The 16,159-nt window shown below is 54.6% G+C and overlaps 2 protein-coding genes across 3 annotated transcripts in view; one reads left to right on the top strand and one right to left on the bottom strand.

Moving 5' to 3' along the window:
* The window catches only part of LOC132836104 (1-phosphatidylinositol 4,5-bisphosphate phosphodiesterase beta-3-like), a 118,490-nt gene extending 108,490 nt beyond the window's left edge, over positions 1 to 10,000 (top strand). Inside the window, exons 20-26 of one of the 2 annotated variants that reach the window (XM_060855372.1) lie at positions 2,092 to 2,250; positions 2,946 to 3,045; positions 4,371 to 4,475; positions 5,166 to 5,257; positions 6,908 to 7,037; positions 7,937 to 7,981; positions 9,780 to 10,000. In XM_060855372.1, the coding sequence (XP_060711355.1) occupies positions 2,092 to 2,250; positions 2,946 to 3,045; positions 4,371 to 4,475; positions 5,166 to 5,257; positions 6,908 to 7,037; positions 7,937 to 7,981; positions 9,780 to 10,000 (852 nt within the window). Of the gene's footprint in view, positions 1 to 2,091; positions 2,251 to 2,945; positions 3,046 to 4,370; positions 4,476 to 5,165; positions 5,258 to 6,907; positions 7,052 to 7,936; positions 7,982 to 9,779 lie in introns of both variants that reach the window. The other variant, XM_060855373.1, reaches the window with a different exon arrangement.
* Positions 10,001 to 14,016: 4,016 nt separating this feature from the next.
* The window catches only part of LOC132836178 (fermitin family homolog 2-like), a 28,145-nt gene continuing 26,002 nt past the window's right edge, over positions 14,017 to 16,159 (bottom strand). Inside the window, exon 7 of the mRNA XM_060855506.1 lies at positions 14,017 to 14,025. Within this exon, the coding sequence (XP_060711489.1) occupies positions 14,017 to 14,025 (9 nt within the window). The remainder of the gene's footprint in view (positions 14,026 to 16,159) is intronic.

Here is a 16,159-nt window from a genome sequence, read left to right on the forward strand (position 1 = left end):
GATGATGTTGATATTGATGACAATGATGTTGATGTTGATGACGATGTTGTTGATGACCATGATGATGACGATGATGTTGATGACGATGTTGATGATGTTGATGACGATGATGACGACAATGTTGTTGATGACGATGATGATGACAAAGATGACGATGATGTTGACAATGATGTTGATGACGATGACAATGATGTTGATGATGATGACGCTGTTGATGACGATGATGTTGATGATGACGATGGTGTTGATGATGACGATGATGTTGATGAAGAGGACGATGATGATGTTGATGACGATGACGTTGATGACGACGATGTTGATAACGATGATGACAATGATGACGATGTTGATGAGGATGTTGGTGATGAGGATGTTGATGATGATGACGATGATGATGACGATGTTGTTGATGATGACGAAGATGATGATGATGTTGATGACTATGATGTTGATGACGATGATGTTGTTGACGATGATGTTGTTGACAATGATGTTGATGACGATGATGTTGATGATGATGACAATGATGTTGATGATGACGCTGTTGATGACGATGGTGTTGATGACGATGATGTTGATGACGAGGACGATGATGATGTTGATGACGATGGCAAGGATGTTGATGACGATGATGACGACGATGTTGATGACGATGATGACAAAGATGACGATGTTGATGATGAGGATGTTGATGAGGATGTTGATGATGAGGATGTCGATGATGATGACAATGATGATGATGACGATGATGTTGATGATGATGACAATGATGTTGATGATGACGCTGTTGATGACGATGACGATGATGTTGATGTTGATGACGATGATGATGTTGTTGATGTTGATGACGATGATGATGTTGATGATGTTGATGACGATGATGTTGTTGACGATGATGTTGTTGACGATGATGTTGTTGACGATGTTATTGAAGATGTTGTTGACGATGTTGACGATGATGTTGACGATGATGATGACGATGTTGATGATGACAAAGATGTTGATGATGACGACGCTGTTGATGACGACTATGTTGATGACGATGTTGTTGATGACGATGTTGATGATGACGCTGTTGATAATGATGACGCTGTTGATGACGATGATGATGTTGATGACGATGATGTTGATGACGATGATGTTGATGTTGATGATGATGATGTTGATGACGATGATGCTGACGATGATGATGACGATGTTGTTGATGATGACGATGATGTTGTTGACGATGACGTTGATGACGATGATGTTGACGACGATGACAATGATGTTGATGATGATGACGATGACGTTGATGATTACGATGATGTTGATGTTGATGACGATGATGATGTTGATGATGTTGACGATGGTGTTGTTGACGATGACGTTGATGATGACGTTGATGATGACGTTGACGATGTTATTGATGATGTTGTTGACGATGTTGACAATGATGTTGATGATGATGACGATGTTGATGACAAAGATGTTGATGACGACGATGTTGATGACGACGATGTTGATGATGATGATGTTGATGACGATGATGTTGATGTTGATGACGCTGACGGTGTTGTTGATGACGATGATGTTGATGACGATGTTGATGATGACGAAGATGATGATGATGTTGATGACAATGATGTTGATGACGATGACAATGATGTTGATGACGATGACGCTGTTGATGACGATGACGTTGATGATGACGATGATGTTGATGATGACGATGATGTTGATGATGTTGATGATGACGATGATGTTGATGTTGATGACGATGATGTTGATGATGATGTCGATGATGATGACAATGTTGTTGATGACGATGATGATGACGAAGATGATGATGATGATGTTGATGACGATGACAATGATGTTGATGACGATGATGTTGATGACGATGATGTTGATGTTGATGATGTTGATGTTGATGATGTTGATGTTGATGACGATGTTGATGATGATGACGATGTTGATGACGATGATGATGATGACGATGATGATGATGACGGTGATGATGACGATGATGATGATGACGGTGATGTTGATGATGATGATGTTGATGACGATGATGTTGATGATGACGATGATGATGTTGTTGTTGAACAGATTATCTCGGGCCAGTTCCTGTCCGATAAGAAAGTAGGGATTTACGTTGAGGTTGATATGTTTGGTCTCCCAGTCGATACCAAACGGAAATTCAAAACCAAGACTCTGGTGAATTCCCTCAATCCCGTCTGGGACGATGACCCCTTCGTGTTCAGAAAGGTATTTCCCTCAGGAGGGGGAGGGAGGGCCGTGGGGTCAGGGGTAAACACTGAGTTAGGGACGATTTCAGGGTCAGGGGTCAGCGGTAAGGGAGCCAGCACTGTCGGAGAGTCAGTGCTCAGTGTGTGGGCACTATTGGAGGGTCAGTGCTGAGGGAGTGGGCACTGTCGGAGAGTTACTGCTGAGGGGGTGCCACACTGTCGGAGGGTCAGTGCTGAGGGAGTGCCACACTCTCGGAGGGTCAGTGCTGAGGGAGTGGGCACTGTCGGAGGGTCAATGCTGAGGGAGCGGGGCACTGTCAGATGGTCAGTGCTGAGGGAGTGGGCACTGTCGGAGGGTCAGTGCTGAGGGAGTGGGCACTGTCGGAGGGTCAGTGCTGAGGGAGTGGGCGCTGTCGGAGGGTCAGTGCTGAGGGAGTGGGCGCTGTCGGAGGGTCAGTGCTGTGGGAGTGGGCAGTGTTGAAGGGTCAGTGCTGAGGGAATGGGCACTGTCGGAGGGTCAGCGCTGAGGGAGCGGGCACTGTCGGAGGGTCAGTGCTGAGGGAGTGGGCCCTCTCGGAGGGTCAGTGCTGAGGGAGTGGGCACTGTCGGAGGGTCAGCGCTGAGGGAGTGGGCCCTCTCGGAGGGTCAGTGCTGAGGGAGTGAGCCCTCTCGGAGGGTGTGAGACTGAATGCCCGTTGCCTCTGCCCCTCCCAGGTGGTCCTGCCCACTCTGGCCTTGTTGCGAGTTGCTGTGTTCGAGGAAGGAGGGAAGTTTCTAGGCCATCGCGTCCTCCCAGTCTCGGCCATTCGGCCCGGTAAGCCGTGCTGTCTCAGGGTCCTGTTTGTGTTCGGGGAGGCGTGGGGAAGGGGTGGGCTTCAGGCTCTGCGTCCAGATCGTCGGAGGGAGTTGGGAATGGATGGTGGAGCAGTGGTTCAGGAAGGCAGAGAGAGGGGGGTGGGGGGGAATTCCCGATCTCCGGGCCGCAGGCAGCTGGAGACACGGCCCCCAGTGACGGGGAGATGGGAATCAGGGGGATGCTCCAGAGGCCGGGAATGGAGGGAGAGACCGAGATAGGGAGTGGGTGTAGGGGCTGGAGGGGGTTACAGAGATAGGGAGGGGGTGTAGGGGACTGGAGGGGGTTACAGAGATAGGGAGGGGGTGTAGGGGCTGGAGGGGGTTACAGAGATAGGGAGGGGGTGTAGGGGCTGGATGGGGTTACAGAGATAGGGAGGGGTGTAGGGACTGGAGGGGGTTACAGAGATAGGGAGGGGGTGTAGGGGCTGGAGGGGGTTACAGAGATAGGGAGGGGGTGTAGGGGACTGGAGGGGGTTACAGAGATAGGGAGGGGGTGTAGGGGCTGGAGGGGGTTACAGAGATAGGGAGGGGGTGTAGGGGACTGGAGGGGGTTACAGAGATAGGGAGGGGGTGTAGGGGACTGGAGGGGTTACAGAGATAGGGAGGGGGTGTAGGGGACTGGAGGGGGTTACAGAGATTGGGAGGGGGTGTAGGGGACTGGAGGGGGTGACAGAGATAGGAAGGGGGTGTAGGGGCCTGAGGGGGTTACAGAGATAGGGAGGGGGTGTAGGGGACTGGAGGGGGTTACAGAGATAGGGAGGGGGTGTGGGGCCGGAGGGGGTTACAGAGATAGGAAGAGGGTGTGGGGGCCGGAGGGGGTTACAGAGATAGGGAGAGGGTGTGGGGACTGGAGGGGGTTACAGAGATAGGGAGGGGGTGTGATTTTCGGTGTGGTTGGGGTAGTTTACCTCAGCTCCCTCAGGAATGAGCGGGCACCGTGAGGGTCTGCCCTTTACTGTGCCCATCCTGAGAGTCTGTCCCAATCTCTCTCACTTCATCGTGAAAGTAATTTCTGTCCCTGTGTCTCTCTCTGACCCCATCGCTCCCTCCCTCCCTCCCTCTCTCCTCCCTCTCTCTCCCCCTCCCTCCTTCTCCCTCCTCCCCCCTTCTCTCTCCCTCCTCCCCCCTTCTCTCTCCCTCCTCCCCCCTTCTCTCTCCCTCCCACTCCCTCCCTCTCCACCCCTCCCTCTCTCCCTCCCTCTCTCTCCCTCTCTCCCATCCTCCCTCCCTCTCCCCCTCCCTCTCCCTCTCCCTCTCCCTCCCCCCCTCCCCCCTCCCCCCCAGGTTATCACTACATCTGCCTGAGGAATGAGTTGAACCAGCCCCTCCAGCTGCCCTCGCTGTTTGTTCACACCGAGGTCAAGGATTACGTCCCGGACACACACGCAGGTCAGACCCCCACCCCCACCCCCACCCCCTCCCCCACACCCGCCCCCTCCCCCACACCTGCCCCCAACCCCCACCTCCACCCCATCTACAACCCCACCCCCTCCCCGTCCCCCACACCCGCCCCCCACTTCCACCCCCACCTCCGACAGTGTAGAGGGAGCTTTACTCTGTATCTAACCCCGTGCTGTCCCTGTCCTGGGAGTGTTTGATGGGGGACAGTGTAGAGAGAGCTTGACTCTGTATCTAACCCCGTGCTGTCCCTGTCCTGGGAGTGTTTGATGGGGGACAGTGTAGAGTGAGCTTTACTCTGTATCTAACCCCATGCTGGCCCTGTCCCGGGAGTGTTTGATGGTAGGACAGTGTAGAGGGAGCTTTACTCTGTATCTAACCCCGTGCTGTCCCTGTCCCTGGGGGTGTTTGATGAGGGGGACAATGTAGAGGGAGCTTTACTCTGTATCTAACCCCGTGCTGTCCCTGTCCTGGGAGTGTTTGATGGGGGACAGTGTAGAGTGAGCTTTACTCTGTATCTAACCCCGTGCTGTCCCTGTCCTTGGGGTGTTTGATGAGGGGGACAGTGTAGAGGGAGCTTTACTCTGTATCTAACCCCGTGCTGTCCCTGTCCTGGGAGTGTTTGATGGGGGGAGCGTTCCCCTGGATGTGACCCTGTCTCTCTCTCTCTCTTGTCCCCAGATTATATTGATGCCTTGTCCAATCCTATTAAACACGTCTGTCTGATGCAGCAGCGATCGAAGCAGTTGGTGTCTCTGACTGGAGAGGATGAGGTAAGTGTTCCTATTGTGGGGTCTACAGGGAAGTGCCACCTGAGGGAGGGGGTCAGGAGGGGGGTAAATGATCTGACTGTGGGGTCTACAGGGAAGTGCCACCTGAGGTACTGAGGGGTGTGTTCCTCAACCAACATCACTCTGCCCAGATGGTGTGGGTCATTGCCATATTGGGGAGGGGGGGGTGGGGGAGTGTGTGTATAGGTGTGTGTGTGTGTATGTCTGTGTGTGGGGCGGGGGGGTAGGGTTTGCTGTGCAACAAATGGCAGGCACTCGCACGCACGCACACACACACACACACACACACACAGATACTCACACACGCACACACACACACACTCATAGATACTCACACACGCACACACACACACACAGATACTCACACACGCACACACACACAGACACTCGCGCACAAACACAGACACACACAGACTGCGGGGTGGGGTATTATTGGGGGACAGTGTGTGTGTGTCAGTGCAGACTGAGGGGTGAGGTATTATTGGGGGACAGTGTGTGTGTCAGTGCAGACTGAGGGGTGGGGTATCATTGGGGGACAGTGTGTGTGTCAGTGCAGACTGAGGGGTGGGGTATCATTGGGGGACAGTGTGTGTGTGTCAGTGCAGACTGAGGGGTGAGGTATTGTTGGGGGACAGTGTGTGTGTGTCAGTGCAGACTGAGGGGTGGGGTATCATTGGGGGACAGTGTGTGTGTCAGTGCAGACTGAGGGGTGAGGTATTGTTGGGGGACAGTGTGTGTGTGTCAGTGCAGACTGAGGGGTGAGGTATTGGTCGGGGTGGTTTTGTTGTGGGGTCTTTGCGAATGGACCCTAGCCCACCCCCACATTCAGATAACACTGACTGAGATTGCTGTGTTTTAGATGCATTGCTAATGTTTTTACTTCTCTCTGTCTCTCCCTCTGTGTCTCTGTCTCCCTTTCCCTTTCACATTCTCTATCTCTGTCTCTCTCTCCCTGTCTCTTTCTCTTTGTTCTGCTCTCGGTCTCTCCATCTCTCTCTGTCCTCTCTCTCTGTTTTTCTCTCTCTCTCTCTGTCTCTCTCTCTCTCTCTCTCTTTCTCTGTCTCTGTCTCTCTCTCTCTCTCTCTCTGTCTCTGTCTCTGTCTCTCTCTCTCTCTTTGTCTGTCTCTCTCTGTCTCTGTCTCTGTCTCTCTCTCTGTCTTTGTCTCTCTGTCTGTCTCTTCTCTCTCTCCTGTTCTCTCTCTCTCTCTCTCTTCTTTGTCTCTCTCTCTCTCTGTCTTTGTCTCTCTCTCTCTATCTCTCTCTCTGTCTCTCTCTGTCTTTGTCTTTGTCTCTCTCTCTTCTTTGTCTCTCTCTCTCTCTGTCTTTGTCTCTCTCTCCCTCTCTCCTCTCTCTCTCTGTCTCTGTCTCTCTCTCTGTCTTTGTCTCTCTGTCTCTCTCTGTCTCTCTCTCTCTGTCTTTGTCTCTCTGTCTGTCTGTCTGTCTGTCTCTCTCTTCTCTCTCTCCTGTTCTCTCTCTATCTCTCTCTCTTTCTGTCTCTCTCTCTGTCTTTGTCTTTGTCTCTCTCTCTCTATCTTTGTTTCTCTCTCTGTCTTTGTCTCTCTCTCTCTGTCTCTCTCTCTCTCTCTCTCTCTGTCTCTCTCCTGCTCTCGCTCTCCCCCACCCCCCACCCAGCAGTGTGAGAGCCTGGTTCACCCTGAACCCCCGAAGCCCCAGACTGAGGGCCGGAAGAAATCAGATCATTGCGCCAAGCCCTTGGCCCCCCGGCCTTCGCTGACCCCCTCCCTCGGGGAGCCGGCTCCAGGTACCAGCGCGAGGGTGAGAGTGGGGGTCCCTCCCTCAGCTCGAGGTGGGGGTGGTGCTGGGAAACCGCGCTGGTCACCATCAGCCTGGGGGGGGAGGGGAGGAGGGGGCAATCCCAGATCTCTGGATAGATCCCAGGATTGACCGGGTTAATCCCTGAGGATGGGGTGGGGCTGTGGGGGAGGAGGGCGTGCGGGCGGGGTGTTTTGGGGTTGGGGGGGTGTGTGGTGGTGGGGTTCGGGGAGTGGGCTCCTGCTGTGCCTCGTGTTGGGGATGGTGGTGCCCAAGGGAGTTCGGACAGTGAAAGGGTTTGACCGGGTATGGGGGTGGGGGGAAGGGGAGTCGACCCCAAAATGTTACGCGTGGCCCATTACCCAGGGCAACCCACCATCATCCTCCCCCCACCCTCAACTACTCAGGGTAACACAGCCAAGGCCTGGAGCTGTGGGTGGGACGGTAGGAGGGGGGGGCTGAATGGCCTGGTGTTGGTGTGCCTCGATGGGTTAGCATGGGGGGAATGGGGTTGGGCTGAGGGGTCTCAGTCTGCCCTCGGTTTCTTGCTGTAATAGACCCCTCTCCCTCCCTCTGTCTCTCTCTCTCTCTCCCCCTCTGTCTCCCCCTCTCTCCCTCTGTCTCCCCCTTCTCCCCCCCCTCTCTGTCTCCCCCCTCCCCTTCTCCCCCCCCGTCTCTCCCTCTCCCCTCTCTCCCCTTCTTCCTCCTCTCTCTCTGTCTCTCCTTCTCTCCCTCTCTATCTCTCCCTCTCCCCCTCTCTTTCTCCCTCTCCCCTTTTCTCTCTCTTCCCTTCTTCCCCCCCCCCCCACCCCTCTCTCTCCCTCTCTCTCCCTCTCTCTCCCTCTCTCTCTCTCTCTCTCTCCCTCCCCCCCCGGTGTTGTTTTCCAGGTAATTCCCGGACACCGGATGATCTGATCCCACGGATCCTGTCCGGTAAGGGGGATGTGGGTGTGGTGGGGGAGGGGGGGTGATCCCGGTGATGGTATTGGGTGGTCTGTACTCATTCCCCCCGCTCCCCTCCCCCCACTCCCATGGAATCCCTGCCTGGGTGGGGGAGGGGTCACTGACTCTCCCTGAGATGAATGTAACCCCTCCCCCATCCTGTCCCTCGGCCTCACTCCGAGAGAAGGAGGGGGAGAGAGGGAAGAGAGGGAGGGAGGTGGGGGGAGAGAGGGAGAGGGAAGGGGGGGAGAGAGGGAGAGGGAGAAGGAAGGAGAGAGAGAGAGAGATGGATGGAAGGATGGAGAGAGGGGGAAGAGAGAGAGATGGAAGGAGAGGGGGGGGGAGAGAGAGATGGATGGAGAGAGAGAGCGCGAGGGAGGGGTTCCGGAACTCCCCCCACTGTGGGAGGGACAACGGCCAATGTCCTCACGGTCGGGAATATGCCCCCCTCCCCCTGGAGGGGTGTGGGGGTGCGGTTAGAGAGAGGGGGGGGGGACAGGGTAAGGGACAGAGTGGGGCTGGAGGAGACAGAGGGGACCTGAGGGGGGAGATGGGGAGAGGGGTGTGAGAGGCTGTTTGGGAGGGGGGGGTGCGGGAAGGGAATGTCCTGTAGTGTACTCTGTTTAATCATCACTATCACTCCCTTGCCCCCCTCCCCCTCACTCCCCTCCCACTCACCCCCTCACCCCCTTCCCCCTCACCCCCTCCCCTTCACACACCCCTCCCCCTCACCCCCCTTACCTCCCTCCCCCTCCTCCCCCCTCATCCCCATCAACCCCCTCACCCCCTCCCCGTCACTCCCCTCACCTCCTCACCCCCTATCACCCCCTCCCCCTCACACCCTCCCCGTCACCCCCTTCACCCCTCATGCCCTCACACTCACCCCCCTCCCCCATTTCCCACTCCCCCCTCCTCCACACACCCCTCCTCCTCACCCCCCTCACGCTCCTCATCCCCTTCACCCCTCCCACTCTCCCTCACCCCCTACCCCTAACCCCCCTCCCCCTCACCCCTCCCACTCCCCTCACCCTGCCTCACCCCCAACCCTCAACCCCTACTCCTTACCCCCTATCCCTCCCCCTCACCCCTCCCCCCATGATGACGAGGATGTTGATGACGATGATGACAATGATGACAATGATGACTATCACCCCCATCCTTTCTCTCTCTCTCCTCGCTCGTTCTCTCTCTCTCTCCTCTGTCTCACTATCTCTTCTCTTGCGCTCTCTCTCTCTGTTCTCTTGCACACTCTCTCTTTCCTCTCTCATTCTCCTCTCTCGCTCTCTCTCGCTCTGTCTCTCTCCTCTCCTCTCTTGCTCTCTCCTCTATCACTCTCTCCTCTCTCGATCACTCTCTCTCCCCTCTCTCTTTCTTTCTCTCTCTCTCTTGCCTCTCGCTCTCTCTCTCTCTCTCCTCTCTCTCACTCTCTCTCCTCTCTTGCTCCCTCTCTCGCTCCTCTCTCGCTCTCTCTCCTCTCGCGCTCTCTCTCTCCTCTCCTCCCTTGCTTTCTCTCGCTCGCACTCTTCTCTCTCTCTCCCCCCTCTGTCGCTCTCTCTCTCTCCTCTGTCGCTTGCTCTCTCTCCTCTCTCACACTCTCTCTCTCCTCTCTTGCTCCTTCTCTGTCTCCTTTCTCCATCTCTCTCTCTCTCCTCTCATGCTCTCTCTCCTTTCTCTTATGCTCTCTCCCTCTCGCTCTCTCTCTCCCCCCTTCCCCCACCCGGTGCGGGTGCCGGTGCGGGTGCGGGTGCGGGTGCGGGTGCGGGTGCCGGTGACGGTGTCGGTGATGTAGAGGTCTCGGTGCAGTCCCTGGACGAGCTGAGGCAGCAGAAGGCCTATGTGAAGCTGCAGAAGCGACAGCACAAGGAGCTGCGGGAGCTGCGCAGGAGACACCTGAAGAAACTCTCCGCCCTCAGCAAGGAGCTGGAGGGGAAAGCAGCCGAGTTAGAGATGGACAGTCATCGCCGCAAATCACTGCTCGTTAAAGCGATGAAATCCAGTAGTAGGCGGTAGTGAGTTCCCATCACCCTCCTGGGTCTCTGTCTCTGCCCATGTGTGTGTCTCTGTCTCTGCCCGTGTGTGTCTCTGTGTGGGTGTGTGTCTGTGTGTGTGTCTCTGTCTCTGCCTGTGTGTGTGAGCGTGTGTGGGTGTGTGTCTGTGTGTGTCTCTGTCTCTACCTGTGTGTGTGTGCGTGTGTGTCTCTGTCTCTACCTGTGTGTGTCTCTGTGTGTGTCTATGTGTGTGTCTCTGTCTCTGCCCGTGTGTGTCTGTGTGTGTCTGTGTATGTGTTTGTGTGTGTCTGTGCGTGTGTGTGTCTGTGTATATGTGTGTGTGTCTGTGTATATGTGTGTGTGTGTGTGTGTGTATCTGTATCTGTGTGTGTGTCTGTGTGTATCTGTGTCTGTGTCTGTCTGTGTATGTATGTATGTGTGTGTGTGTATCTGTGTCTGTGTCTGTCTGTGTGTGTGTGTATGTATGTATGTGTGTCTGTGTGTGTCTGTGTGTGTGTGTGTGTGTGTGACAGTGAGAGAGAGAACATTAAACAGCACAGAACAGCCCATCCTTCCTGTAAGGGGAGGGTGGAACTGCCCACAATATTCCAAGGGTGGTCTACCCAGGGCTCTGCAGAGCTGCAGCTAAACCTTGTGGCTTTTAAACTCAATCCCTGTTAATGAAAGCCAACACACCGTACACCTTCCTAACACACCGATCAGCTTGGGTGGCACCTTCGAAGAGTCTAGGACATTGACCCCAGGATCCCTCTGTTCCTCCACACTGCCCCCAATCCGGCCTTTAACCCTGTACTCTGCATTCAAATTCGATCTTCACCCTTTTCCAGGTTAACCTCCATCTGCCACTTCTCAGCCCAGCTCTGTCTCCTGTCGGTGTCCTGTTGCAACCTACAACAGCCCTCCACACTATCCACTGCTCCACAACCTCCATGTCATCCCCCACCCTTCCACTTGCTCATCCAAGTCTTTTATGAAAATCACAAAGAGCAGAGGTCCCAGAATCGGAACACCAAGCTCCAGGGAAAATACTTTCCGTCTGCCACCATCCCCTGTCTTCTCTGGGCTAGCCAATTCTGTATCCAGACAGCCAGGTTTCCCTGTATCCCAAGCCCCCGTACTTACTGAATGAGCCCACCCTGGGGAACCTTATCAAATAGGAGAAAGTGAGGACTGCAGATGCTGGAGATCAGAGCTGAAAATGTGTTGCTGGAAAAGCGCAGCAGGTCAGGCAGCATCCAAGGAGCAGGAGAATCGACGTTTTGGGCATAAGCCCTTCATCAGGAATGAGGAAAGTGTGTCCAGCAGGCTAAGATAAAAGGTAGGGACTTGGGGGGGGGGCGTTGGAAATACGATAGGTGGAAGGAGGTCAAGGTGAGGGTGATAGGCCGGAGTGGGGTGGGGGCGGAGAGGTCAGGAAGAAGATTGCAGGTTAGAAAGGTGGTGCTGAGTTGGAGGGTTGGGACTGAGACAAGGTGGGGGGGGGAGGGGAAATGAGGAAACTGAAGAAACCTTATCAAATGCCTTGCTAAAATCCATATCCACCACATCCACTGTTGTACCGTCATCAATGTGTTTCGTCACATTGTTAAAGAATTCAGTAAGGTTTGTGGGGTATGACCTGCCCCTCACAAAGCCGTGCTGACTACCTCTGACCCATCGATGGGTTTCTAAATAATCATAAATCCTGTCTCTCAGATTCCTCTCCAATAATTTGCCCACCCCAGATGTAAGACTGACTGGTCTGTAATTCCCAGGATCACACCTATCCCCTTTCTTGAACAAAGGAATACCCATTTCCCACCCTCCAGTCATCTGGCACTGCTTCCAGTGGACGCAAAGATCATTGCCAAATGCACTGCAATCCCTTCCCTCGCTCCCCGTAGTAACCTGGAGTATATCCCATCTGGCTCAGGGGACTTACCTATCGTCATGTTTTTCAAAATGTTCAGCACATCCTCGTCTGTCACACCAAGCTGTTTGAGTATATCTGTTTCACAAATGCCAAGCTTCCTCTCAGTAGTGAACACTGAAGCAATGTATTCATTCAGGACCTCCCCCGACTCCAGGCACAAATCCCTCCACTCTCCCTGATCTGCCCTCCCCTCACTCTGACCGTCCTCCTGTCCCTCACATCAGTGTAGAACACCTTGAGGGTTTTCCTACATCCGACTCACTAGGATTTCCTGCCCCCTCGCCTCAGGCCATCATCAGTTCCTTCCTGGCCCCCCATGTGACCCTCTAGATCACGGCCTGATCCTTGCCCCCTCAGCTGGAAGGAAGCTTCCTCCTTCCTGTTGACTCAATGTTCCACGTCTCTTGTCTCCCAAAGTTCCTTCACCCGACCATCCCTTCCTTGCCTCAGAGGGACAGACCTGTCCAGCACCATCAGTAGGTGTTCCTTACACAACCTCCACATTTCTGTTGTGAGGGTGTCTGTGTCTGTCTGTCTCTGTGTTTGTGTCTGTGTGTGTCTGCGTGTGTGTGCGCGCGCATTCTATGTGTGTGTGTGTATATGTGTGTGCGCACGCGTGCATCTGTGTGTGTGTGTGCGCGCGCATCTGTGTGTGTGCGCGCGCTTCTGTGTATGTGTGTGTGCGCACAAATCTGTGTGTGTGTGCGCGTGCATCTGTATGCGTGTGCGCGTGCATCTGTGTGTGTGTGCGCGCGCGCTTCTGTGTATGTGTGTGTGCGCACAAATCTGTGTGTGTGCGCGCGTGCATCTGTATGCGTGTGCGCGTGCATCTGTGTGTGCGTGCGCGCGCGCATCTGTGTGTGTGCATGTGCGCGCGCGCGCATCTGTGTGTGTGTGTGCGTGCGCGCGCGCATCTGTGTGTGTGTGCTTGTCTCTGTGTTCATGTCTGTGTGTGGGTATGTCTGTGTATGTATGTACGTCTGTATATGTGGGTGTCTGTGTCTGTGTCTGTCTCTGGGTGTATTGGTTAAAACAAGGACTGCAGATGCTGGAAACCAGAGTCTACGTTAGAGTGGTGCTGGAAAAGCGCAGCCGTTCAGGCAGCATCCGAGGAGCAGGAAAATCGACGTTTCGGGCAAAAGCCCTTCCTCAGGAATAAAGGCAGTGAGCCTGAAGCGTGGAGAGATCAGCTAGAGGAGGGTGGGGGTGGGGAGAGAGTAGCATAGAGTACAATGGGTGAGTGTGGGAGGGGATGAAGGTGATAGGTCAGGAGGAGAGGGTGGAGTGGATAGGTGGAAAAGGAGGCAGGCAGGTAGGGCAAGTCCGGACAAGTCATGGGGACAGTGCTGAGCTGGAAGTTTGGAACTAGGGTGAGGTGGGGGAAGGGGAAATGCGGAAACTGTTGAAGTCCACATTGATGCCATGGGGTTGATGTGTTCCGAGGTGGAAGATGAGGCGTTCTTCCTCCAGGCGTCTGGTGGTGACAGAGTGGCGGTGAAGGAGGCCCAGGACCTCCATGTCCTCGGCAGAGTGGGAGGCGGAGTTGAAATGTTGGGCCACAGGGCGGTGTGATTGATTGGTGCGGGTGTCCCGGAGATGTTCCCTAAAGCGCTCTGCTAGGAGGTGCCCAGCCTCCCCAATGTAGAGGAGACCGCATCAGGAGCAACGGATACAATAAATGATATGAGTGGATGTGCAGGTAAAACTTTGATGGATGTGGAAGGCTCTTTTAGGGCCTTGGATAGAGGTGAGGGAGGAGGTGTGGGCGCAGGTTTTACAGTTCCTGCAGTGGCAGGGGAAAGTGCCAGGATGGGAGGGTGGGTTGTAGGGGGGGCGTGGACCTGACCAGGTAGTCACAGAGGGAACGGTCTTTGCGGAAGGCGGAAAGGGGTGGGAAGGGAAATGTATCCCTGGTGGTGGGGTCTTTTTGGAGGTGGCGGAAATGTCAGCGGATGATTTGGTTTATGCGAAAGTTTGTAGGGTGGAAGGTGAGCACCAGGGGCGTTCTGTCCTTGTTACGGTTGGAGGGGTGGGGTCTGAGGGCGGAGGTGCGGGATGTGGACGAGATGCGTGGGAGGGCATCTTAAACCACGTGTGAAGGGAAATTACGGTCTCTAAAGAAGGAGGCCATCTGGTGTGTTTATGGTGGAACTGGTCCTCCTGAGAGCAGATACGGCAGAGGCGGAGGAATTGGGAATACGGGATGGCATTTTTGCAGGAGGTAGGATGGGAAGAGGTGTAATCCAGGTAGCTGTGGGAGTCGGTGGGTTTGTAAAAAATGTCAGTGTCAAGTCGGTCATCATTAATGGAGATGGAAAGGTCCAGGAAGGGGAGGGAGGTGTCAGAGATGGTCCAGGTAAATTTAAGGTCAGGGTGGAATGTGTTGGTGAAGTTGATGAATTGCTCAACCTCCTCGCGGGAGCACGAGGTGGCGCCAATGCAGTCATCAATGTAGCGGAGGGAGAGGTGGAGAGTGGTGCCGGTGTAATTATGGAAGATCAACTGTTCTACGTAGCCAACAAAGAGACAGGCATAGCTGGGGCCTATACGGGTGCCCATGGCTACCCCTTTGGTCTGGAGGAAGTGGGAGGATTCGAAGGAGAAATTGTTAAGGGTGAGGACCAGTTTGGCCAAACGAATGAGAGTGTCGGTGGAAGGGTACTGTTGGGGACGTCGGGAGAGGAAAAAACGGAGGGTTTGGAGGCCCTGGACATGGCGGATGGAGGTGTAGAGGGATTGGATATCCATGGTGAAGATGAAGCGTCGGGGGCCGAGGAAACGGAAGTCTTGGAGGAGGTGGAGGGTGTGGGTGGTGTCTTGAACGTATGTGGGGAGTTCCTGGACTAGGGGGGATAGGACAGTGTCGAGGTAGGTAGAGATGAGTGCAGTGGGGCAGGAGCATGCTGAGACAATGGGTCGGCCATGGTGGTCAGGCTTGTGGAACTTGGGAAGGATGTAGAACCAGGCAGTGCGGGGTTCCCAGACTATGAGGTTGGAAGCTGTGGGTGGGAGATCTCCTGAGGTGATGAGGTTCTGTATAGTCTGGGAGATGATGGTTGGTGATGGGGGGTGGGGTCATGGTCGAGGGGCAGTAGGAAGAGGTGTTCTCGAGTTGGTGTTTAGCTTCAGCGGTGTAGAGGTCAGTGCACCAGACTACCACTGCACCCCCTTTATCCACTGGCTTGATGGTGTGTGTGTCTGTCTGTCTCTGTATGTGTCTGTCTGTCTCTGTGTGTATCTGTCTCTGTGTGTGTGTCTGACTCTGTGCATCTGTGTGTGTGTGTGTAACTGTGTGCATCTGTCTATCTCTGTGTGTCTGCCTGTGTGTGTGTGTCTGTCTCTCTCTCTCTGTCTATCTCTCTCTGTGTCTGTCTCTGTGCATCTGTGTGTGTGTGTATGTCTGTCTCTGTGTCTGTGCATCTGTCTCTCTGTGTGTCTGTCTGTGTGTGTCTCTCTCTGTGCGTCTGTCTATCTGTCTCTGTGTATCTGTATGTGTGTGTGTGTGTCTCTGTGTGTGTCTGTCTCTCTGTGCATCTGTCTCTGTGTGCCTATCTGTCTGTGTGTGTGTGTGTGTCTCTGTGTGTCTGTCTCTCTGTCTCTGTGTCTATCTGTCTGTGTGTGTGTGTGTGTCTCTCTGTGCGTCTGTCTATCTGTGTGTGTGTGTGTGTCTCTCTCTCTGTGCGTCTCTCTGTCTCTCTGTGCGTTTGTCTATCTGTCTGTGTGTCTGTCTCCCTGTCTGTGTGTGTGAGTGGTGTGCGTGTGTGTATCTGTGTCTGGGTGTGAGTGGTGTGCGTCCTGCATGGGATGTTGCTGTGGCAGGGGAGTGTGTTTCAGTGGGAGAGTTCTGGGGGTGGGGTATGAATGTTTTGGGGTTAATTTGGCTGTTGGGGTAGGGGTCGTGTTCCCCAAGGCAGCTGACAGTCCCGCTTCTCTCCCCCCACCCCCACCCCCGGCCAGCTCCCCCCAGGGCCCGGACGCGGTGAGCAGGGAGCTGCTGGACCTGGAGCGAGAGGCTGCTGAGAGGCAGACCGAGGTGAGGGAGAGGCAAATGAGGGAACTCTTACATCTCCGGGAGCTCCAACATAGTGTGGAGTGTGCAAAGAAAGTGGAACACGCTCACCAGGTGAGAGGGGAGGGAGGGAGGGAGAGAGAGCGAGGGAGGGGGGGAGGGAGAGCGAGAGAGGGGGGGAGGGAGAGCGAGAGAGGGAGATGGGGAGGGGGGGAGAGAGAGAGGGAGAGGGAGGTGGG

Source organism: Hemiscyllium ocellatum, chromosome 46 (genome assembly GCF_020745735.1).
Source record: "Hemiscyllium ocellatum isolate sHemOce1 chromosome 46, sHemOce1.pat.X.cur, whole genome shotgun sequence".
Classification (NCBI taxonomy): domain Eukaryota; kingdom Metazoa; phylum Chordata; class Chondrichthyes; order Orectolobiformes; family Hemiscylliidae; genus Hemiscyllium; species Hemiscyllium ocellatum.